This window comes from Thunnus albacares, chromosome 1 (assembly GCF_914725855.1).
Source record: "Thunnus albacares chromosome 1, fThuAlb1.1, whole genome shotgun sequence".
In the NCBI taxonomy this organism is placed as follows: domain Eukaryota; kingdom Metazoa; phylum Chordata; class Actinopteri; order Scombriformes; family Scombridae; genus Thunnus; species Thunnus albacares.
This window is the reverse complement of record NC_058106.1, coordinates 39485761-39510164: the sequence shown is the minus strand read 5'-3', so window position 1 is coordinate 39510164 and position 24404 is coordinate 39485761. Positions and strand designations below refer to the sequence as shown.

General features: G+C 41.3%; 2 protein-coding genes and 1 long non-coding RNA gene across 3 annotated transcripts in view; all 3 read left to right on the top strand.

Annotated features, from left to right (window-relative positions):
* The window catches only part of LOC122986896 (NLR family CARD domain-containing protein 3-like), a 1497050-nt gene that overhangs the window by 657290 nt on the left and 815356 nt on the right, over positions 1-24404 (top strand). The window lies entirely within an intron of this gene.
* On the top strand, positions 207-23024 carry katnb1 (katanin p80 (WD repeat containing) subunit B 1). The gene is made up of 20 exons (XM_044358751.1): positions 207-361; positions 2466-2637; positions 4643-4773; positions 5008-5125; positions 6281-6381; positions 6507-6548; positions 7542-7625; positions 8298-8413; positions 9415-9486; positions 9571-9721; positions 9824-10014; positions 11259-11410; positions 11826-11876; positions 12408-12472; positions 12587-12814; positions 17050-17199; positions 17445-17521; positions 18851-18925; positions 20056-20172; positions 20644-23024. Exons 2-20 carry the CDS (start codon positions 2598-2600, stop codon positions 20783-20785), a joined length of 2103 nt encoding a protein of 700 aa, XP_044214686.1. The 5' UTR covers positions 207-361; positions 2466-2597; the 3' UTR covers positions 20786-23024.
* LOC122987856 lies at positions 13301-14887 on the top strand. Its single transcript, XR_006404641.1, has 2 exons — positions 13301-13896; positions 13951-14887. It is a non-coding gene; the product is annotated as an uncharacterized LOC122987856 (long non-coding RNA).

The window sequence follows — 24404 nt, the reverse complement described above, 5'->3', positions numbered from 1 at the left end:
TTTGCTTTAATTGATTTCTCTCTCACATCGAGTAAAACAACATCTTTTAAGGCCACGTTTATTTAAATGAGCAGTAACCGTTGTGATTCACACTTTAATCCAGAGGGTGGCGCTAATTCACCTAAAAGCTGTTTGCCAACCGCCATTAAACAACAGAAGAAGAAGATAAAGTTCAATGTTGTCAATAAAGTTCAAAAACGTTGACTTGTGACGTCAGCGGAAGTCGTTCAGTTGCTAAGCTGCAGCTGCAGAACAACCAGACTGTCAACAACTGCTGAGACAGATTATCTGACGGACGGTTTAACGTTTAAACTTTACCCTCCCGGTCATTCAGATGATTAACGGCGGCCGACAGACGAAGGTAAACCGACCGGGACGAGTTTCTGTTTGTAACGTAACAACGAGCGGTAATTAGTTAATTATTAGTTAACACTTTAGTTAGCTGTTAGCTGTTAGCTTGAGCTCGTTAGCGGCAGTTAGTTAACGTTAGTTACTTACCAGCTGTGACCCACAGGTAGTTAACCCACTGTGGTTAATATAACTCAGTAAACTAACCTGAGTGTCTCAGCCACTTGTCTGTCTTTCAGTTTGAGTCTTGTCGCTATTCTGTTGTGTAAAATGACGCTTAAAGTGTCTTAATTAGCTAATCAAACACTGATTTAGCATTACATTAGCTATTGGAGCGACAGTAAATGTAGGACACTACCGGATAGATTTACTTCTCTGAGCTGCTGTGTTTCCATTCAAATGAATAATAATAAATATTCAATTTTATTTGTGTAGCACTGCTCTTAAAACAATGTTTACAATGTGCTTTACATACAGTAAGAAGACAGTGCTGTAAAATTACCACAATTATAATAATAGAGCTGAATAAAAATAACATCACAATAATAGTATTAATAAAAATAGGAATAAAGGTCATACAAGAGATAAAAACAAACAGATGAAACTTAATGGAAAAACAGAAAGACCCCTCAGTGGCCCCAAACTCCAGTTAGCATAAGGATTAATTCACATATAAGTATATATACATATACCTATGTAAGGCCTTCTGTGTAAGATACATACTGACAGGTATAAATAAATAAAGAGCAAATGACTAAAACACTGCCAAGGAGCTGCTGTGTGACTGCAGCAGCAGAGACACAGAGCTGCACTGTTGACAGAAAACAAAACAGACGCATTAATACTCACCTGATTCTCCTTTTAATGCAGCGTTGGATTCACCATCAGACCTTTATTACTCCAATCTAAAAGATTAGAGCTACAACAACTAGTCTTTTCTGTTGATCAACTAATCGATTCATCGATCAACAAAATGTATCTACAAGTATTTTGAGTTTTCAAGAAAAAGATTCTGTGATTGTTTCAGTTAATCTTATATTTGAGAAGTGACTGCTGTCTCTCGTCCTAATGTTGTAGTAAACTGATTATCTTTGGGTGTTGTTTGGGTGAAACAGGACATCTGATGACATCCGCTCGAGTTATGGGAAACTGTAATGGGAATCTTTAGTAGACCAAGCTCTTAATCAATAAAATCTGCAGATCAGTCTAGAATGATAATAGTTGTTAGTTGCAGCTCTCTCTAAATGTTGTTTATCCTAAAGCAGCAATCTGGAAGATCTCTGTTTCCTTCTCTTTGGCGGCACCGTGTGGCGTTAAACGGTAATTGCAGGTGTGTTTTTGGACCTCACTCGACCAGACATGCAGACAGTGTCGCTGTGTGACGTCAGTCAGAACAGGTTGTGAACCTCTGATGTCATCCCTCACAGTGAACATCTGGTCTGTATTAACGTTCAAATCAATCTGCGTTTAAACTACTTTACCACACAATGATAATAACAAAACAGGAGCTGCAACTAAAGATTGTTTTCTTGATTAATCGATCCGTTGTTTGGTCTGTAAAATGGATCAGTGTTTCCCAAAACGACGTCTTCAGATGTCTTGTTTTGTCCACAACAAGATCTTCAGTTTACTGTCACAGAGACTAAAGAAACCAGAAAATATTCACATTTAACAAGCTGCAATCAGAGAAGTTTGACTTTTTTTTTCTTGAAAAATGACTCAAAATAATTAATTAATTATCAAAATAGTTGGCAATTAATTAAAAGTTGCAACTCTAGACAGAACGTGATGTTCACTGTGATGGTTTACACAATTCAAGAGAGTTTCAAGCGTTACTTTGACTGTTTAATAGAAATGGAAACTATTTACCAGAATAATCTAAAACTTTACAGCATCAACAGTCAGCTGACATGTCAAACGTTGGTGATTTGTAGTTACAAGATAAAACCTGAGTTCAGTGACAGACAGTAAAACCTTCACCAGTGATTCCTGAGATTAAGCTCAGCGAGCTGTTGGCAGCGTCTCAATGACTCTGTGTGGAGTCGACATGTAATCTGATAACAACAAAGAGATAAAAAAAAACGAACAGACGCGTCTGTGTGATTGTGTTCCTGCAGGTGGAGGAAGCTCAGCGCTCAGAGTGAATGAGAAGCTGATGTCTGGCCTCAGTCGTCCTGACTGACTTCATGAATTAACCTGAAGTGCTCGTGTAGTTCACACTAAGCAGCCCGTCTCCCAGTGTGACCAGTATGGCCGCGGCCAGCACCACCAAGATCTCATGGCGACTGCGTGAGTACATCATTTGTTTGTTGAGACTGTGGAGTTGCTGGTGTGACACTGCACTGATTGAAACAACACAAACACACACATTAATGTTCACATGTTTGGGTTTAGACTGCTGGTTGGGTGAAACAGGAAGTCTGATAACATCCTCTTGAGTTGTAAGGAAACTGGAAGTTGTTTCACAGTTTTCAGATCATTTGTAGACAAAGCTTTTAATTGAGAAAATAATCTGCAGATCAGTCTATAATGCAGCTCTCATGGACTCACAAGACACCAAAATACAAAATACTGCAGTGGTGAAACATCTGTCAGACATAGACAAGAACAAAACTTTTTACATTACAAACAAAGAACTTCTGAACTAAACTCTACAAATACAATCAGCTCAGGTTGTTATAATCATTCATCCAGAGAGAAAACATCAGACATTAATGACATTTTACTAAATAGTTTTGCCTTTAAAGGACGAGTTCAGTGTTTCCAGTGTGTTAAACATCAGTCAGGTGTCCATATGAGCAGCACTGTTATCATTCCTCCTGTTCATACTGGATATTAAAAGATCCTTCAAATGTTCTTAAATGTAAGTTGATACATCTCCTTGGTGAAGTCAGAGGAGAAGTGAAGATAAAAATGAACCAAAAGACCAAACTGGTTTATCTGAAAAAAAAAACAGACTTGACCAAAACAAATCCAGATGTGGCACCAACCATCAATCCTTCTGTCTAGAGACAGAAAGTTAACTATGAGATACCTCAGCTTACGTCTAATCCTTCACCTCCCAACACACACATTTTTCTTCAGCTCAGGCAGGCAATGAGCAGAGAGTGAACTGTTCAGGTGCGCTCGTATTATTGAAGGCCCAGAATGATGATACATCAGTTCAAAGTCTGAGGGAACTGATAAGCAGCATGAGCAGACTGCACAGGTGGAAACCAATCAGGTTGTTGGCACCTGCAGAGAAAACGGGGGAGGAGAGAAGAAGAAATCAACCCACAGCAGGCGGTCTGCTCCGTCTGGCACCGAACATAAGAGATGGATCCACAGTGGTGGTTAGTCACAGACAGTGTTTCCCTGTTGAGCTGCAGGTGGAAGTATAGTAACAAAAAGAGGAACTTTGGCACTAAAAAGACTGTAACGTTGAAAGATATCTACTTGATTTGACTCATTTGGACGCTGAAGCTTCATATTAGCTTCAGATAAACTTTGAAATACAGTTTTGCACAGAAGGAGGACTGTGGATTTTGTCCTCCATCACTTCCATTGTAAGGTCATTATGAAGGATCTTCTAATGGTCAGTATGAACAGGAGGAATGATTACAGCAAGAAACACACTGACTGTTGGTTTCAGACAGACTGGAAACATTGTAAACTCGTCCTTTAAATCATCATATAATGAGCAATAAAACATAAAAGAGAAAATTCTGCTTCACATAAAAAAAAGAATATAAAGAATATAGACTGTGAGACTCTAGATGTGCCGTTCTGTTTATACCCAGGTAACAAACTCCCTTTAATATCTTGTATGAGGCCATTATGGATATGTTATTATTATTATTATTATTATTATTATTATTATTATTATTATTATTATTATTGGATATTTATGTGATTTTTTTTTACTAGTGATACTGGTTCCAGCACCTCAGCTCAGAGTATCTGCTGATACTGAGCACAGATCTGATGACTGAACAAACCTAAACATGTGTGGTGGGAAGCTCGACAGAGACATTCATAGAGTTTGATGTTGCAGCTTTTTCTGCTTTGATCTCAACATAAACAATACAGTCTCCTCCCTCAGTGTCTTTATGTTTAGTTTTTATCTTGTGTAAAATCAAAGTTCTCAGTGAAGATGCTGCTGCAGGATGATTCAGTCCTGATCTACACTGCAGCACAACGTCTGTGTGAACAAACTGTTGAACTGATGTAGTCGAGCGCTCAGTCAGTGCAGCTGAGTAGAGACGCCAGCGGCTGCAGCAGCGTCTTCACGTTGTCCTCTCCTGTGACTCCACAGAGGAGTTCGAGGCTCATTCCAGCAGCGTCTCCTGTCTGGCTCTGGGGAAAAGCTCCGGACGCCTGCTGGCCACAGGAGGAGAGGACTGCAGGGTCAACATCTGGGCTGTCAGCAAGGCCAACTGTATCATGGTGAGACCTGCAGCACACACACGGAGCTGCAGCACACACACGGAGCTGCTGCAGCACACACGGAGCTGCAGCACGCATGGAGCTGCAGCACACACGGAGCTGCAGCACACACACGGAGCTGCAGCAGCTGCATTTCACTATAATGTGTTTTATTATTGTATAATAATCTGAAACACTGTTTATAGCAACTCTTTGAAATTAATGACGTGTGTGTGTGTGTGTGTCGTCTCTCAGAGTTTGACTGGTCACAAGAACCCAGTGGAGTGTGTCCAGTTCAACTTGTCAGAGGAGCAGGTCGTCGCTGGTTCACAGTCTGGATCAATACGAGTCTGGGACCTGGAGGCCGCCAAGAGTGAGACCAGTTTGATTTCTGTGTGTGTGTGTGTGTGGTTCCTGTACTTTCTCTAAGCTTCTCTTTGACATTCAGCACTTTACAAACATAAATACACATTTAGATGCGACAGATGCTTTGAGTTGAACTTGAACATGAAAACCTTTTATTGTTTCAGTCGGTCAAGTTTTATTTGTATCGTCCAATATTACGAATCACAGGTTTGCTTCTTTAGTCTGTTCAGCAGTAGAGCGTCTCTGTTATTAGACCCTCGATTCAAACAAGGAAAAACTCTAAAGGGAAAAATGGAAGAAACTTGAGGAAGAGCAACAGAGGAGGATCAGAGGAGGATCAGAGGAGGATCAGAGGAGGATCAGAGGAGGATCCGTCTCCCAGAGAATAGATGTTAATGTACAGAACAGAAACACAGGATGACACAGATATAGAAGAATATGATCAGGAGGAAATGGATCAATTAACAGTTATCTCTCATGTTAAATGTCAGTACCGCTGCTGTCTAATAGCTGGATTTATGTTCATCTTGTCTGGAGCGCCATGCAGCCACTTCCTGTGTCCAGCGGCCGTTAAAGAGCGTCGCTACTCGCTGTTAACTGTCTTCATGTTCATCTGACACGTCGTTTCATACTCGTCTCATATCTGGATAAAAGTCAGATGTTATTTGACACATTTTGTCTCACATGTCGCCTCCTTCATGCGTCTCTGATTCATCCACCTGTTTAATGAGCTGCATGTAAATCACTTCAGAGACACATCTCATCAAACCTGCAACATTCAAGCTGCAGCTTCCAACATGAGATCATTTCACTAAATAAAAGAAACAACATACTGTGTGACCTGTGCATGATCACATGACTCCTGTCCAGCAGACTGCAGATCTGAATGTAAGCAGGACTCTGTAATGGTTTTTGTGAGATGAACCTCAGGCTGCTTCCAAACATCGCTACCTGTCGTAGTCACACGTGAGAGAAGTAAATATTAAATATGCAGCGTGTAAAGATCATTTATCCAGATATCTTGTCTCTAATGCTTCTTGTTTTTATTTACGCCTGATTTCTGATATGAACAAACTCTGCCAGAGAGTCATAGAGTGACTTCATGTAGAGGAAATGTTGAACTGTGAGTCAGATGTGACTCTGCTGCTTCTGTTTCCTTCAGTTTTAAGGACTCTGATGGGACACAAAGCCAACATCACCAGTCTGGGCTTCCATCCGTTTGGAGACTTTCTGGCCTCGAGCTCCATGGACACAAACATCAAGGTACTGTAGGTGTGTGTGTGTGTGTGTGTGTGTGTGTGTGTGTGTGTGTGTGATTCTGATGTGTTTATATTCACAATACATTTTTCTCTTTTTCTTCTTATTGAAACTTGTTTCCTCTCCATCAGCTCTGGGACGTGCGGAGGAAAGGATACGTGTTCAGGTACAAGGTACGAGCTGCTGGTTGATGGGTTTCTGTATTTCAGAGTGAGTTGACATCCGAGATATGAGAATATTTACACAAATACATTAAACCTGAAGAACTTTGACATATAAATAAACATCAGTCACATTCAAACGACTTCACACAGTGCTGCTGAACTCCATCACTGCCTGATTAATCTCTATTATGTTTTTAATCTGGTGTCAGGTTGACTGAATCCATACTGAGCGCGCTCTATGACCAGAGCGTACTGAGCGCGCTCTATGACCAGGGCGTACTGAGGGTGCTCAATGACCAGGACGTACTGAGCGCGCTCAATGACCAGGACGTACTGAGCGCGCTCTATGACCAGAGCGTACTGAGCGCGCTCAATGACCAGGACGTACTGAGCGCGCTCTATGACCAGAGCGTACTGAGCGCGCTCAATGACCAGGACGTACTGAGCGCGCTCTATGACCAGAGCGTACTGAGCGCGCTCTATGACCAGGACGTACTGAGCGCGCTCTATGACCAGAGCGTACTGAGCGCGCTCTATGACCAGAACATCCACAGTAGAGACTTCACTGGCTTCCAGTTCGCTCTCTGTTAACTTAAATGGGGATAAAATCATTTATCGGCTCTTCTAGACTTTCCAAATGTTATCGGACCGAATGGATGAAACTCTGATGGTGAAACGAGTCGTTGTTCGGTGGTTGTGTTTGTTTTACAGCCGCATCAGTAGACAACAGTGTTTTATGTAATGACTCTCAGTGCCAGCAGGGGGAGACACACGGCAGCTCTGAACAGTTTTAAAGATTCTTAAAGTGCATCACAACAGAATCCTTCTTTATGTTGGTATTGAGTCTCACGTGTGAAAGAAGTCACAGTTCTGATACTGAATATTGATTGTTAACATGATTTACCCACATACAGACAGAAAGGATTAATAGCTTTGTGTAGTTTTGGGAATATTGTTTGATATCTCTGACCAGCTGAAGTCATGTTGGTGTTTGTGTTCCAGGGTCACACTCAGGCGGTGAGGAGTCTGGCCTTCAGTCCTGATGGGAAGTGGTTGGCTTCAGCCAGCGACGACTGCACGGTGAAGGTACAAACTGATCTGATTATCAGACGCTGCTCAGCTCAACTAGAGTGATGAAGAACCGTAGAGTGATGAAGTCGACGTCTAATGTCTGCTCAGATTAGTAATCATCTTTACTTATTATTCAGTCACATAGTTACTGATTTAAATCATTATTTTGCCCATTTTATGAAGGCGGTAAGTTGCTGCATTTCAAGGATCAGTTCAGATTATTTCAAGTATAATTCTGCTGATTTTCAGTATCGTGTTTGTATCAAAGCTGATATATCTGATTAAAAACACATCAGTGAGTCACAGCGCTGCTCTGGCTCACATGTTCCTTCATCACCATCAACACACTATTTTTAAACTACAGTGATCAGCTGTTTCAGGAACTTACTGAGCCTTTCATAAAGATGAAACTATATATTTGTGTTTTTAAAGATCTTCAGTAGGAGCCAGCGAGCTTGGAGCTGAGAGACTCAGACAGAGTAGGAAGGAGGAAGTTGTTGGTTCGAGTCTGTCATGAGATTTAAAATATCAGCTGATTCATTCACATGATGACATGTAAAGAGGATTAAACCCACAGTCCTCTCTGTGTGAAAAGGATTTCTACAGTTCAGCTGGTTTTCTTCTTGTTCTCGTGATGTTCACAGTAAACGTTTGAATCCTCAGCTGCTTGTCTCTTGTCTCTGCCAGCTGTGGGACCTGACTCAGGGGAAAACCATCACAGAGTTCAGATCTCACACCGCGGCCGTCAACATCGTCCAGTTTCACCCCAACGAGTACCTGCTGGCGTCCGGCAGCTCCGACAGGTACGACCGCCTGAACTCTGTCAGGACATCTGGTCTCATTCAAGAACATCTCTGACTTTTCTCTGTGAGGTTTTGCTCGTACGAGTTTCCCAAGTCAGATTCAACAAACTCTCTGAACTCGTATAAAATCATGAGCTCATGAGCTGAACGTTCCTGAGACTTCATCATCATCAGCATCATCAACACCCCTAAAACATCCGTATAAAGCAACCGACTCAGTTTCATTCACAACAAATGTTCCCAAAGAGCGAAAAGAAGAGTTTCACACTGCAGAGCTTCAAGTCCTGTTTTCAGACAATCAGCAGATAAAAACATGAAACCTGAAACAACTGAAATATAAGAATCCATCAGAGAATATTTCATCTTTCTAAAGCAAAGAGCTCCATGACTGATATGAGAGGCGTCATGTGACCATCAGAGACATCAGAGGAGAGAATATTACAGCAGCTGATGTTACTGTCAACATGATGCTGCACAGACCTGCAGCTGCTGCACCAAAATATGCCAATAAAAACCAGAACATCTAAAACCCCTCTCAGTAAACTGGCAGCCATGATGACGATCGTATGATGAACAGAATTTAGTTTCAGTATTTTAGTTGATTTCAGTTTCATATTACGTTATAACTGTGGAGAAAGTCAGTCAGTCTGTTCATACGACGGCTCTGAACTCTGACATTGTAAATACAAGCAGATGAACGCCACAAATGTTCTTAAATCACTCGTAGGTGCATCTTAACCACAGATCTGTTGGTGCGAGCGGTTTCTTCATCTCAGTTTACTGTCTGTTTCCTCTTTAACTCACTGTTTCTACTTCTTGTTTTCACATGTGACTCTTATTAAGCTCCGAGACACAACATGAGAAACTGAATTTTTATTTGTAATGTGAGATGAAAAATAAACGGAGCTCGATTTAACTTGATGGTGGGAGAAAGTCGACCAGTTAAACTGTGAAGGCATCGAATCCGACTGACGGTAAAGAAATGTTTGTGTTCGCTGCAGATCCACTAAGCTTTGGGATCTGGAGAAGTTTTCCATGATCGGATCGCTGGAGGGAGACACCAGTCCCGTCAGGTGAGTTTTCTGTCTGTTTGATGTCATGTGTCTGACCCCTGACCTCTGACCTCTGACCTCTGACCCCGGCCTCGGTGCTTGCAGGTGTATATTTTTCAGCCCGGATGGCGGCTGTCTGTTCAGCGGAGCCACAGACTCTCTGCGGGTTTACGGCTGGGAGCCCGACCGCTGCTTCGACGTGGTGCCGGTGGGCTGGGGCAAAGTGTCCGACCTGGCGGCCTGCAACCAGCAGCTGGTGCGTAGCGCCTCCCACAGGAGACAAACATCACTGACAGTTATAACAACACAAGTCTCCTCCTCTCACATCACGATCTCTCTCTCTCTCTGCCCCCGTCAGATCGGAGTGTCTCACCAGCTCTCCAGCGTCTCGTCCTACGTGGTGGATCTGAAGAGGGTGAAGAAGAGCGGCGGCTCTGTGATCCAGGGAATCATCCAGGACAACCAGCCGCTCACAGAGCCAAAGGATCCCAAAGGAACCGCGCTGCGCAGGAACTACGAGCGACCCACAACCACCTGCAGCTCGCAGAGGTACAGAAACAGCTGAGGGATCAAAGCTGAGCTCAGCCTGTCTGTCTGGGTCCGGGTGTTGAGGGGGATTCATGCATACATGTAAAAAAAAAAATAGTAAGTAGAGGGAGCTGATGATGTCACTGATGATGTCACAGCGGCTGAAGTCCAGTCAGGTTTATTTATGAAGCAAATTTCATACAGAAGGCGTAAAATCTGTGTGCTTCAAGATAAGAAGCAAAAAACATCAATAATAATAATAATAATAATAATATTAATAATAAAGGGAATAATAATACTGATTCAAAACTAAAGGTTTTAGCTGTTAACCACACACTTTAAACATAACTAAAAGCTTGCAGCATAGAAATGTTTTAGTTAGTTCATGTTAGTTCATGCAGAGATCCAGACAGTAGCAGCAGAACGACTGAAGGCATCATAAGCTGATTTAGAGTTTATTCTGGGTTCAGTGAGGAGACGTTTGCGTGTCAACAACAGAGGACAGAACTGAGCCTTTAAAAACAGTAACAAGTATTATAAAATCATTTCTTTCTGAGATTAACTGGGATCCAGTGAAGAAGATCAAACAGGTTTTAGTTAATACTCAGTGAGCTGAAGTTTATTAACACCTGCTTTGTTAGTCTATTAGAAATAAACACATGAACCAGAGTTTCAGAGTCTGACTGTATCAGGAAGCATCAGCTGTAGATATATTTAGTCTCTGAGATGTTAGATATGTGCCTCTGGAAGTTCAGATCAGCGTCCAATCAAACCTGACGGGAGTTAAAGCCTTAAAGCATCGAGACTGAAAGAAATGCTGTTTTATCCTCATTTAGAAGTAAAATAAGAAGCTAGCAGACCTTCGTAGCTCCTCATCTCTGCTGGAGGCTAGCAGCTACTAGCATAACACACCACAGTCTCCAGGTGCATTGTGGGTAATGTAGGCACCAGGACTTGATGAGGAAGAAGAAGAATGTCTGGAGAAGGAAATAACAATATCTGTGATTCTGCTGCATCGATTTTCATCCTTTAGTTGAAAGAAGTGTTGTAGGAGTGAAATTCTAAATCTGTGGAGGATTCTGATGGCTTTTTGTTAAATTAACAAAAATATGTTTCTGAATAAAAGTGTTTATGTCTCTCAGAGTAAAGCTCAAATAATAGCAGCTCTGAAAACATTTGACTTCAGTTAAACTTCCAGATAAACACTATGTGATGTGATGTTTTCTGCTTTATAAGATGTCAGTCACATGTTGTGATGTCATCAGGGTGAAGCAGAGTTCAGACGCTGATAGGCGGAGCCCCGAAGGTGAGAGGCGGAGCCCCAGCGAGGACGAAGCGGACGATAAAAACGTGTCTTCGGCCGAGATCCACAACGCGGAAGATTACAAGGAGATCTTCCAGCCGAAGAACGCCATCTGTAGGTCGACCGTCAGCTGATCAGCCTCAACAGAAACCTGCTTTAGTTCAGTTTAACCGACAGAAACGTATCAGCTTTGTTCTTCTTACTGACAAAAAGACACAAACTAAACACATGTGATATGTTAATGTGATACTTTAGTTTTAAAAGGCAGTTTTACTTCTTTGTATTGTTTTTAGAGCAGATGTGATCAGTCAGTAGTTGATCAACAGAACATGAATCAGAAACTGCTGCTGTTGAAGCTCCTTCATTTCATTATAAACTGAATATCTTTGCATTTCTGACTGTTAGTCAAACAAAACCAGATATTTGAAGACGGCACCTCGAGCTCTGGGAAACTATCGACATTTTCACAATATTCAAACATATTATAAACAAAATGAATATACAGTAACTCAGTGCTCCTCTCTTCCAGCTCGTACTCCTCCCAAGATGTCGGAGCCTTTCCCCGCTCCACCAGAGGACGGTGAGTCCATCAGACCACGTTCACATCAGAAACCAGATCACTGAGACTCAGCAGCCGACACGAGTGGAAAGATAGAAATCTTATTAATGGGTTTATATGAGCTGCAGCTGGTTTTTACTCTCTACCAAACTCCTGAGGGAAATATCTGGCTCTTTAGCTGCTAAACGCTCCACTATGTTCACCAGCTAGTCTACAGCTAACTGCGAGCAGGTAGTGAACAGTGGCGACGCTACGAGACGCTGAGAGTGAACCAGAACAGTAAAAGTTGCAGCCGGACAGATAAACAACGAGCTGAAACTCACTATAAAGCTCCGTAAAGCCGAGAGGAGCTGCAGAGTCACTGATGATTCTCTGTAGGAGCCAATAACACATCACACACTGACACATCAGACTGATGAGGGTTCGGTGACAAGTGACGTCTCAGTGATCTGGTTTCTTGTGTGTTAAATCAATAATAGATGAAACAGTGAAGACTTGTTTGCTGATCATGCTGCTCCGTCTTCTTCTTCTTCTTCTTCTTCTTCTTCTCAGAAACCGTTTTGGCGATCGGCCGTCAGCTGAGGGACATGATAGCTCCTTTTCCCGACAAGCAGCTGGTCAGTGAACGCAGCAGCTGCAGCAGCGGTCTGTGATTGTGCAGCAGTGCAGGACTTCTAACGTGTGCGTGCGTGTGTGTGTGTGTGTGTGTGTGCGTGTGTGTGTGCGCGTAGACTTCTCCGCTGGCCTCGTCCACACCTGTCCAGAGGGTGGAGCCTACGGTGGTCTCCTGTGTGAAGCGCCCCTCAGCCGTGGCCCCGGCGTTCTCCAACCCCCCCGTCTCTGACCCGCCGCCGCCCCCTCAGCCTCCCGTCACCGCCGCCAAGACCAAACCACAACCCAAGATCATCCTCAGCACCAGGAACGAGCCCATCGGACTGAACGTGGCCGACTTCCTGCCTGTGAGTCTGAAAAAACACTTTAAACTGAAACATCATGAAAACACAGAAAGAGGTTTCTAATCTTTTATTATATTTACATCACATCTGCCCTGTGATGTCATTTATTTACAGTAATTTGTGTTGTAGTCGAGCTGGTTGTTTACATCATTAAAACCCTTGTTGTGCTGTTTAGTAAATATCTGCACTGAATATAGTTATTAATCAACCTTCTTTGTAAAGCAGCTTTCATACAGGTTAGTACAAGTCAAAGTGCTTCACTGATCACTGATAATCAACAATATGAGATCAATGCAACCATGATCAATATTTATTTTGTTAAATTAAAAGCTATGAATAGATAACTTTATTCATCCTAAAGCCAGCAGCCACTTCACATAAATCACAACACAGAAACAGTGAAGTAAAAGAAACAAATACAATTAAAGGTTCAATTATATTCAATAACTAAAAATAAATAGAAATAAATCATCCAAAACTAAAACAAAGAGCAAAACTTGTCCAGTTTCAGTCTGAACAAAGACGAACGAAGTCACGTCAGCTGGTTTAGTTCTGTTTTAAAGACTGAGACCAGAAGACCTGCAGCGTTTCAGTCGTTACGCTTTCTGTCCCTCCGTCATCGGATCTGAACGAAACTCTGCGTGAACGTTCAGGAGAAAGTGAACCACGTCTCCCGAAGACGTCTTATTATTATTTACAGTTTCATTTAGCAGACGAAGCGACGTCCATCTGAGAGCTGATACAACACCAGTAAGAGCCAGAGTTTGTTTGTTTGTTTGTTTGTTTGTTTTTCTCTTCGTTAAGTCCATCAGCTGCAGACGTGTTTATGAGAGAGTTGGTCTTTAGTCTTTTCTTAAAGGTTGAGAAAGACTCTGAGGTTTGGTAACTCGTTCCACCAGCGGGGAACTACAGAGTCCAGCTGGTGATTGAGGGTCCTGTTTGGTACCAGGAGCCTTTCATTAACGGAGCGTAGTGGGCGGGAGGGAGTGTAGACCTGGATGAGGGAGTTCAGGTAGACGGGAGCCGTTTTAGTTGCTGTTTGTTAAGCGAGCGTCAAGGTTTTGAGTTTGATGCAGCGACTGGGAGTCAGCGGAGGGAGATGAACGGCGGCGTGACGCGCTGTGTTGGGCTGGTTGGAGACCAGCCACGTTTCTCTAACCACAACCAGTGTGACAGTTGATCCCAGCAGCCGCAGACGGACAGAAAGAGAAACTAAAAGAGGTTTGAAGGTGAGCGTGGGAATGAACTCGTCTCTCTCGTGATGCTCTGAGTGTAAGATTGACTTTGACATTTTCAACTTTTCAAACATCACGATTCATCTGAAGAGACTCGTTCACCTCATCATCACAAAACATGTTAAAACTCTGTTGACTTCTGGTTGTGTTTTCATGAACCATTTATTCAGGTGGTATTTTAAAATGACACAAGTTAAAGCTACTGAACAGAATAATATTGATTATTAATCAGTTGGTAAGTTGATCTATAATCTCTTTGGTCATTTAAAGAATAGCAGCTGACTCTAACCAGCCTGTCCTGTTGAATTAATTATTACATTAGTTTAGATGTCAGTATTACATTCAGGTTGATTTTATTTGTTGCGTTTACATAAAAAGGATTTTTTTTTCTTTTTTTGCCAGAAGCTTAATTGTGTTTGTTGTTTTCCAGCATATTAAGACACATTTCCTCCTCATGACTGTAATAGACGAATCAATGGATGAAACATCCTGGAAAGAAAGATTAGTCCTTATTAAGATGATAGAAATCAAAGATACAGTAAGTCTTTACTTAGTGGAAAATAACAACAAATAAATAAATCTTCAAACAAATACAGAGATAATGTTTCTCTAGATTTCTTCTTTGTGTTGTTAAGTGACTTCCTGTCTGATTAAACCACAGAGGAAACGAGAGCTTGTTGGAGAAGAACTAGTCGTGCATGGATTGATGTTGAGGACGTGATGATACGTGCATGTTGGAACTATAATGTGCATTTATTGTCACGTATTCAATTTTCAGAGTGAAGCAGTTTCTCCACCAACCACAAAACCAATAAACAGTTCTGAAGTTCATGTCTAACATGTAGTGGAAGACTGACTCGTGTTACATCTTCTTCTGTTATTTTGGTCTGTTTTGTCTTTTGTGTCCTTTTATTTTAGGAGTTTCATATTGAAAAAGCTTCAGATGTGGAGGGAACACAAAGGTCCAACTCAGGCTGTTAAACCTTCATTTTAGCCTCAGTTGAATTTAACGAAGCGTTTATTTAACTCCCGTTACGTTGAAGTCTGACAGTAGTGAAGTATGAACAGCAGGAACAATCACAACTGTTTCTATGTACAGAACTACTGTCACACCAGCTGTTTGATGTGATAAACTTTCACCATTTTAACTGAGTTTGAGTTTCCACAAAGTGAAATGTGAATAAAAAATAAGGTTAATCTCAAAAGTTGGACATGTGAGATTTTCACTCGACAGCAACAAAAAATAAACCTTTAAATACTGTTTACATGTTAACACGTCAATAATCACACACAACTAGTATTTAAAAGAACTTTAGATGAACTTTAACAGTCTTCTCTCCATTGTCTCAAGTTTATTATTAACAAATGCAGTGAAATATTGAATGAAGGTTTGTTTGATTGTTTCCTGGACTGTAGGTGAGTAAAACAGTTTTTCTTCCACCTCTGTTGAAGTATGAAGTTATATTCACAGAGTGTTTCCTGCTCTGATCTGTACGTTTCTCTTCTGAAGGGATGTGGTTTGACTTTAAAAGTCAAAAGGTTTGTATAAATATACAATCACACAATGCAAAGTGGAGTTACAACAACTTCCTGTTTAATGCCCCAAACATGTTTTGGGCAAACTTCACCGGCACGCCATGCCGAGGGCGTTTCACGAAATATAAAAAGTTTCTCAATTTAGCAACACAAAGGTGTTTAGATGTAACCTACTGAATTTAAAGTGTCTCAGGTTAAATCTGCAGGAGTTTATTAAAGTAAAACACCTGTTATTGGCTTCACTCTGTGGAAAAAATGCAAAGTAGATTCAAAATGGCTGACTTCCTGTTGGACTTATTTACGGCTCCAAGAGGCTTTGAAATATTCTAGGGGGCGCCCTCGAGACATTTTGCCGCACCCAAACCCAAGACCCGCATCGGATATCAAGTAACGCCACCTCTGATGTGTCAAACACGTTAACACTAATCACACACCCGAAACCCGACTCTGATACTAGCCGAAGCATTTATTAGTTAGTGTTCACGCATCAGAAAGATGTATCAAACGTTAATTAAAATGAAAATTGATGCACAAAATCCAAAATGGCTGACTTCCTGTTGGGCGAAAAAAAAAAAAAAAGTATTATGTCAAGAATGATGAGAGCAATGAACCCGACATACTTCATGCACATCAAAGAAACTTTGTTCCAAAATGGCCGTGCGTTGGGGGGGGGGGCGCTATGGAGCCTGTTGGCACGGCCAAACCCCCCCCCCCGTAACTACAGAACGTTACAGTTTTCACCAGTCCTGACGTGTGAGCATCCTGAGCCTCTCAAAAATGCAACGGCGTACTAGAATAAGAAGAAGAAGAATCCCCTCAATAACAATAAGTTCCTGGCACTTTCATGCTCGGGCCCTAATAATAATAATAATAATAATAATAATAATAATAATAATAATAATAATAATAAACCAGCACAATCTCAGAAGGTTCTCCAACTCAAAGTTTGATCTAATCACCGTCAGCAGGTGTAAAAACAAACACTTGATCCAAACCAACTTAATGCAGCAACCACGGTGAGGATGATGATGATGAAGAGGTGACGTCTCATCACAGATTGTCTATAAACAGCAGCTCGTCAGTCATGTCTACATTAACTTGACATTAAAACAGACATATAAACTTCATTTCTGTATAACTTTAACTCTTTGAGATCACAGCTTAACACCTGCTGAAAATCTGTGCACGACTCTCACTTATTGATCATGTGATCTACTGTTTTCATCACCCCTGAGTGTCCAGGTGTGAAAAACAAGTGCAGCCTGTTTACCTCTCAGAACCTACAAATAAATAAACAACAATAATAAATAAAACAAGTAATCCAACATGTTCCAGCTGATATTTCAATCAAGAACATATTTGTGAACCACTTATTCTGTTTGTAAGATATAAATCACATGTGTGACTCTCGTTATATTCGTGTGTCATGTGATTTGTCATGTGACGTCTGTGTCGTCTCGTTGTCAGTCGTCACCCAACAACAGAGGCGGAGCGCTGAGTGACGAGGAGGCTCTGTCTCAGATCAAGAAAGGTCACGACACCATGTGCGTGATGCTGAGCAGCCGACACAAGAACCTGCAGACGGTCCGAGCCGTTTGGGCCCGCGAGGACATCAAGGTGAGACTCATGACGTCACTTCCTGTCTAGCCTCGTACGTGTCGTTAAACACTTACTTTGTGCACGGATACTTATGACAACCTAACTTCATCCATATCCATAAAACTCCTCTAACATCTGATCAGACACTCGACTGTCCTGCTGTTATTATTATTATTATTATTATCATTGTTTTTATTACTGCTATAACTATAAAGAGCAGTTTCCTGTCCGGTGATGACTTCCTCTCTACTTCCTGTCTGCAGAGCGCTCTGGACACCGCCGTCTCCATGAATGACCTTTCTATTGTTGTGGACATCCTCAACATCATCAACCTCCAGCCGTGAGTAGGAAACATATATTGATCTGTATCAGCTCAGGCAGGATTTCAATATATATGGATCAGTTAAAAAGAAGTTAATATGTTATAAAGTTCATCTCTAAGTCATATCAGTATCCAGTATTAACGAGTGGTAACAGCTGGCCTGATGTTCTCATTCATACAGTAGATTTACGTTTGTTTACATGTGATAGTATTCATACTTCTAGCATTCTCACAATATGCATATATTTTACCATGAAGGTAAGAACTGTAATGGGAAATTGCTGATCACTCAATAAACACACAAAGAGAGCATTGTCAGGTTATGAAATAGTGTAATCAAATAACACAATCAGAAGTATAATGCATCATAGTTCTGGAGACAAAGATACCACCTAGCTATCTTCTCTTTGTCTGAAAGGTTAACCAGTCCCTTAAATACTGATGTACAGAATTTAAGACATCTGTTTACTAACCTTACAGGTCAGCAACCCTCAGATAGAAACATAAGTCAAAAGTTCAGCTAACCTAGGAACAGACTTTCTTCACGACCATATATGACAGTACATAAGCACCAAGTAGCATCACAAAATAACATCACTACGATATTAAAACCACAGGACAAACCACACTATCCTCTAAAGCTTATCAGTTTTACACATAAACATCTACATAACTATAGTTTATCTTATCAATGGCTCAGGTAAAGGTATAACAGAATAAACTTAACTGTTAAACACACAACTGCCTCATCTTACACAGCAAAGAACTAAGTTTAGAATAGACATGGCACACACAAACTAACACTAAACTGAACTTAAACACTGTCTGAAACATGTATGATACATACATCATACATGTTTGATACATGTATGATATATTGAAGAAATACATCAAATGATAACCTGTTATTCAGTTTTTCTTTTACAGAACAAAGAAAAAGAAATGAACTAATACATTCATACACACACATAAGAGACAACAGACTAACAAAAGAAACTCAGGTGCAGGTGTCTGGTTGACAACATGCGGAGAAGTTTCAGCAGATTTCCTCCTTTTGATATTTATAAAAACTAGTTTCTACCTGCGGTGACGTCAGTGTCTGTCAGAGAAGCTTCTCAGTGATCCTGGAAACAGGAAATGAAACACCAGTTCAACCAGGACACGTATGAGGCTTGAGTGGAAAAAGTTGTGCACGTCACACGGCTGTATAAATCAGTTTCATAATGGATAAAGTTCCAGGTGGATTCACTCAAGCTTCACTTTCTGTCTGAACACCTTTTTAGTTCTCACATGATAGAACTTCTGCATCAACTCACGATTAAGTTTCTGATATTGAAACTGTTTCAGGTCTCTGTGGAAACTGGATCTGTGTACGACGATTCTTCCTCAGATCGACAAACTGCTGCAGAGTAAATACGAGAGGTGAGAATGAGGATTTCCTCTCCTTTAAACAATTATTATCAATAACGATTAATCTGCAGATTATTTTTATCTATTATCGAAACTCTCTAAAAGTAACTTCTCATCTAGAACGCTGGCATGGATGTCTTCATATTTATTCAATAGGATACAATGTGTTAAAGTTGGTGACACACTGTCCAGTAACATGAAGGCACAGTGGGCGTTCCACAGGGGTCGGTGTTAGGTCCCCTGTTATTTATCTTTACACATATTAACAGTGTCATGATGTAGAGCTACAGTCGTATGCAGACGACACCGTTGTGTACACACACATGCAAAAACATGCTTTTTACTGTTTGTTGTTGTATGTTTTTTTGTCGGGGACTACAGATGCATCGTTAATGTTTCAAACTGCACACTGTCCCAATCAATAAATAAATAAATCATTTTACATTTTATTCTATTAAATTTGGAAAAACAGTGAAAAATATCTCTCAAAGTCCGACGTGATGTTTTCAAATTGCAGTTTTTTTTCTGAACAACAATCCGAAACCCAAAGATCTTCACTTTGTGTTCATATGTGACAAAGAAAAGCAGCAGTTGATCATATTTGAAAAGCAAAAATCAGAGATTCTTTATGTTATTTGCTGGAAAAATTACTCAGAATTGTTGAATTTCTGCTGAGCGATAAGTCGGATTAATTGTAATTGTTTAAACTCGGAACAGAGAAACTTTGAGATAAAAGTGCAGAAAGTGAAATGCTTTGTAGCGAGTGTGTTTATAGTAAACAGTAAAGGTGAGAAGGACACCTGGTTGGACGTCTTCTCACCTGAAACGGGCGGATTTCCTCTCCAACTCAGATTCATATAGTTATTATGGTGAATTTATTTTTACTGTCATTAAACACCAACAATTAGTCCACATCTGCTGACTGACACATTTAAGACATGATGAAATTTAAAATACTTCTAGTTAATTAGTTTAAATTGGTGATTAAAACTGTTTCCAGCAGCTGAACATAAAAGCATCAAACAACAAACTCTGGTTTAATTTCTGCTCTTCTGTATAAAATGTTCAAAACGTCAAAAGTCTGCTTGTTGCCCTGATGTCACCGACTAACCAGCCAATCCCGTCGTCCCGTGTGTTCTCAGCTACATGCAGACCGGCTGCACATCTCTGAAGCTCATCATGAAACATTTCTGGATGCTGATCTCAGACACGCTGAAGGCGACGCCGTCCGTCGGGGTCGACATCACACGAGAGGAGCGGTGAGCTCAAACACGTTCACGTAGACTCACTGCTACGGAAAGTCACAGAGGACATTTGTGTATCAGTTATTTTCTACCATCAGTTATTTTTGGTTTAATGTTTGCTGCTGTATAAACAGATAATGAACGACAGTATAGTGAAGCACAGCTGTAATAATATAAAATATGTCTTCATAGGAGAAGTTATGATTGTTGATGAAATATTAATAAACACTCAGAATGTCCTTATATGTGCTGACAACTATACTATAGTGTTTTATAACCATTTATTAACTGTTAATATAGTGATTATACTGATTACAGTCGTTCATCAGAAGAAAAGCAGCCACACAAACGGCCCCTCCGGCTTTCTGTAGAAACGAGTCTATCGAGTCTTCGCTCTTTTTAAAAGAAATCAAACTGAAACAATCAATCAATCGAACAGTCGACTCTCTGATTGATCCGTCTTCTGACCTGATGTTTGTGTTTCAGACACCACAAGTGCAGAGTTTGCTGCAAGCAGCTGAAGAACCTGAGCAACATGGTGAAGAACAAGGCGGCGCAGGTCGGTCGCCACGGCAGCGCCTTCAAAGAGCTGCAGCTGCTCATGGCGCCGCTGGACGACTCGCTCTGACGCTAAACGCGCCGACGGGTAACCGACCTGAAGGTTTACAGACCAACTGAGATCCAATCGGTCGCTGGATCAGCTGATCTGCGGGACGGACTGAGATCAGACGCTGAAGAAACATTCCTGCACTTTATGTGTTGATCTGTTCACATGACACAAAACATCCCAGAGGCCTCGGTCACACTGCGAGCGTGAGCGCGCCGCAGAAAACGTGTTAATATATAAGTGTTAAAGATGTTAATCTTCACGTACTCTAAACGAACACACTGACACTTTGAAGAAATCCTTTCGTCTCAATCAGAATCAGAAGAAGAAGGTTTTCGGTTTTGATCTGTGACTGACGAGCCGCCTGCTCGTTAACAACACACACACACCGACGCAGGCTGAAGCTCGTTAATCTGAATCCTCCTGAACGCAGGTCGCACGCTGCTCTGTGTGCTCGTTTCACCAGCTGTTCACAGTCAGCACTGTCAGTTCACACTTAGGAAACAGTGACATCATAACTGAGCTCAGTGCAGATTTATGCATCTTTAAATTAAAAGCCGGTTGCCGTAGAGATCGAAGCGTAAAGAGATGATGTAGAATATGTTCAACATATCTGACGTCACACTTTACATTTCTCAGAACAAACACAGTTTATCTCAAACTACTGAGCCAGTAACGTCAGACTGAACGACCAAATAACTTTGACCAAATAACAGTCACTTCCTGTTCACATAATTAAGACGTCTTAACTTTTAACGGTGCAACCTGATTCAGTAAATCACTAGTTTGAAGCTAGTTAGTGGTTACTAACGACTTAACACACAAACTTAGTGATGGATTTACGATCAGCTGGTAAAACGGTTCCAGGTGGAGCGCAGAGTTCAGCGCAGAGGCAAAGTGAGGTGAAGGTTCATGCTGGGAAATTAAAAAACGTTGAGCCTCGCTGTGATTGGCTGAAGCCTCAGACAGTCAGACGGGTTTTTAGAGGCTGAAAGTATTAAACCACAGAAAGCCGTCGTCTCGTTTGTTGTGCAATAAAAGAACAAATGAGGTCAGAAATAAAACTGATTTAACGTTGAGCGAAGCAACAATGTGGGTGCAACTCTGAAGTTAAAGGAATAGTTCAACATTTTGTTGAGCGTTAGGTGAGAAGATGGACTCCACTCTTATATCTGTCTGATAAGTATGATGGCAGCAGCCGGTTAGCGTAGCATGAAGACTGAAAACAGCTAGCTTAGCTTAGCTTAGCTTAGCACAAAGACTGGAAACAGCTAGCTTAGTTTAGCTTAGCACGAAGACTGGAAACAGCTAGCTCTAAATCTCACTGATTAACACGTTATATCTCGTCTGTTTAATGTTAGAGTCTCACAGTCACGTTGCCGTCAGTTCTGCACTGATTAAATAAATAAGTCGTTATGTTTTTAGAGCTGCTGATTGGTGGACAGAACCAGACGAGCTGTTTCCTTGTTTCCAGTCTTCATGCTAAGTTAGCAGCTGCTGGTTTTAGCCTCTAGAGCTGCAACGATTAATCAATTAGGCAATCGACAGACAATTAATGGACTATGAACTATTTTCATAATCAGTTAATCATTTTAGTAATTTTTCAAGCTTTTCTCTGTTATATGACAGTAAACTAAATATTTTGGGGGTTTTGGACCGTTGGTTGGATGAAACCAGATATTTGAATTCATCTCATTAAGTTTTGGGAAAAAAAATAACATTTGACAATTTATAGACTAAACGATTAGTCAAGATAATTGGCAATATTTTACAGACATGAGTGTGGTATCAATCTTTTTATCCAACTCTTGGAAATAAACTGAATAATTTCCCAGAATATCAAACTGTTCCTTTAATGTCGCCACGAGGTTCTGAGTCTTTTCTTTCTCCACATGAAAACATCACCGACACAAAGACCCTGCACACCTGAAACAGGAGGATCTCAGGTTGTTAGTGATTATCTTTGACTGACATTCATAATAGTTCATAATGAACAAAGTCTTCAGTCATAAAACTGTTCTGAAGTCAGGTGTTGAGTTCAGAAGATTATCTGGGGAGAAAAAAAGCAAAAACACTTTCAAACACAGTTCAAATCTTGTGATTGACACACGTAGTTCATCATAGACACTGATGAATTTTATGGTAATAAAATGTTGTCACTCTTTTTCTACTTTCTCTACTTTTCAGACACTTAGATCCACTATTTTAAATGTGCAGTTCATGCTGTTTATTTAAATAAAGTTGTACATGTTGGATTAAAGAGGCGTCTTTATTTGAAACCAGCTGATGGCAGAAATGAGCCAATCAGAATGAGTCACATGACTGTTCAACTGTGGCAAAATGATGCATTCAAAGGTCCAATGAAAACAGTCAAATCAGGTTCTGGAGATAATTACTGTTGAATTTTTCAATGCTGTGAACAAACAAACCTCCATGAGAGACAAACATCTCCAGACCTGTTGGATGTTTCATCAACGCCGCTAATTAAATCTGCACTTTAACTGAAAGACTTTGACTTTAGGCTCAATCTGTTCCATGAACACAGTTTCACTAGCGATGCACGATATTGGATTTTTTGCTGATATCTGATATGCCGATATTTCCAACTCATTGTGGCCGATACTGATATATGAACATATTATTCTCCAGCTGGCTGAGGAGACTATTACACATGCAAGCATAGATTGTACTACGTATGATCAAGAAAGACAATATATGAAGGAAGAACTGAGGAAGACTGGATTCAGGAGCTCAGCATTAAAACTTTAATGAACCTGCCAAGTGGGAGCAGCAGCAGAGTTTTCATTGAGTTTATTAGACAGACAGGATTAATGTGTAGGATTTAATCTCTGGTCCTCATCCGGAGCAGAAAGTGGCGGTAATGCACCTAATACGCTGGTCGCCAACCACCGTTATAAACCAAAAAGAAGAAGATCCCCCCCCCCCCCCCCCCCCCCCCCCCCAAACAGAGTGGTACATCCTGTCAGCTGAAGTGTTTCCTATCTGTGCAGCTGAACACAGCAGCTTCTCGACGGACTGTGTCACCCTGACGGTCCCGGTGTTTCCTCCGCAGGCTGCACTTAACTCAGCTGCTTCTTCCCACTTTAACCTGAATAACTAACTGGGCCTCGGTGCTCCGGTTGGATCCACATGCAGAGCCGAGGCTAACGTTAGCTGAGAGGCTAGCGGAGCGTTAGCCGCAGCATGACCGGAGGGAAGCACAGCCAGCTAGCCTCTGCTAGCCTCCCAGCTAACGTTAGCCCCGGCTCTCCATGTGGATCCAACCGGAGCACCGAGGCCCAGTTAGTTATTCAGGTTAAAGTGGGAAGAAGCAGCTGAGTTAAGTGCAGCCTGCGGAGGAAACACCGGGACCGTCAGGGTGACACAGTCCGTGGAGGGAAGCAGAGCCAGGCGGCGGAGGGAAAGGCGACATATCGACCTCTCATCATAATCGGCAGAATTCGCCGATGCGGATATTTCATTTTAGAGCTCTTATCGGCCGATAATATCGTGCATCCTTAAGTTTAACCGTATCTGGTTAACATGAAGTCAAACCAACACATCAGTGTTGCCAGATGGGAAATTTTAAAGTATCGTACCAAAGTTATTGTACAAAAGTCGTAACCAAGAGAACAAATAG

Coding starts and splice junctions, on each gene's coding strand:
- katnb1 (XM_044358751.1), top strand. CDS start 2,598: ATGGCCGCGGCCAGCACCACCAAGATCTCATGGCGACTGC. Junction 10,015..11,258: donor ACCACCTGCAGCTCGCAGAG/GTACAGAAACAG, acceptor TGATGTCATCAG/GGTGAAGCAGAGTTCAGACG. Junction 17,522..18,850: donor AACATCATCAACCTCCAGCC/GTGAGTAGGAAA, acceptor AAACTGTTTCAG/GTCTCTGTGGAAACTGGATC.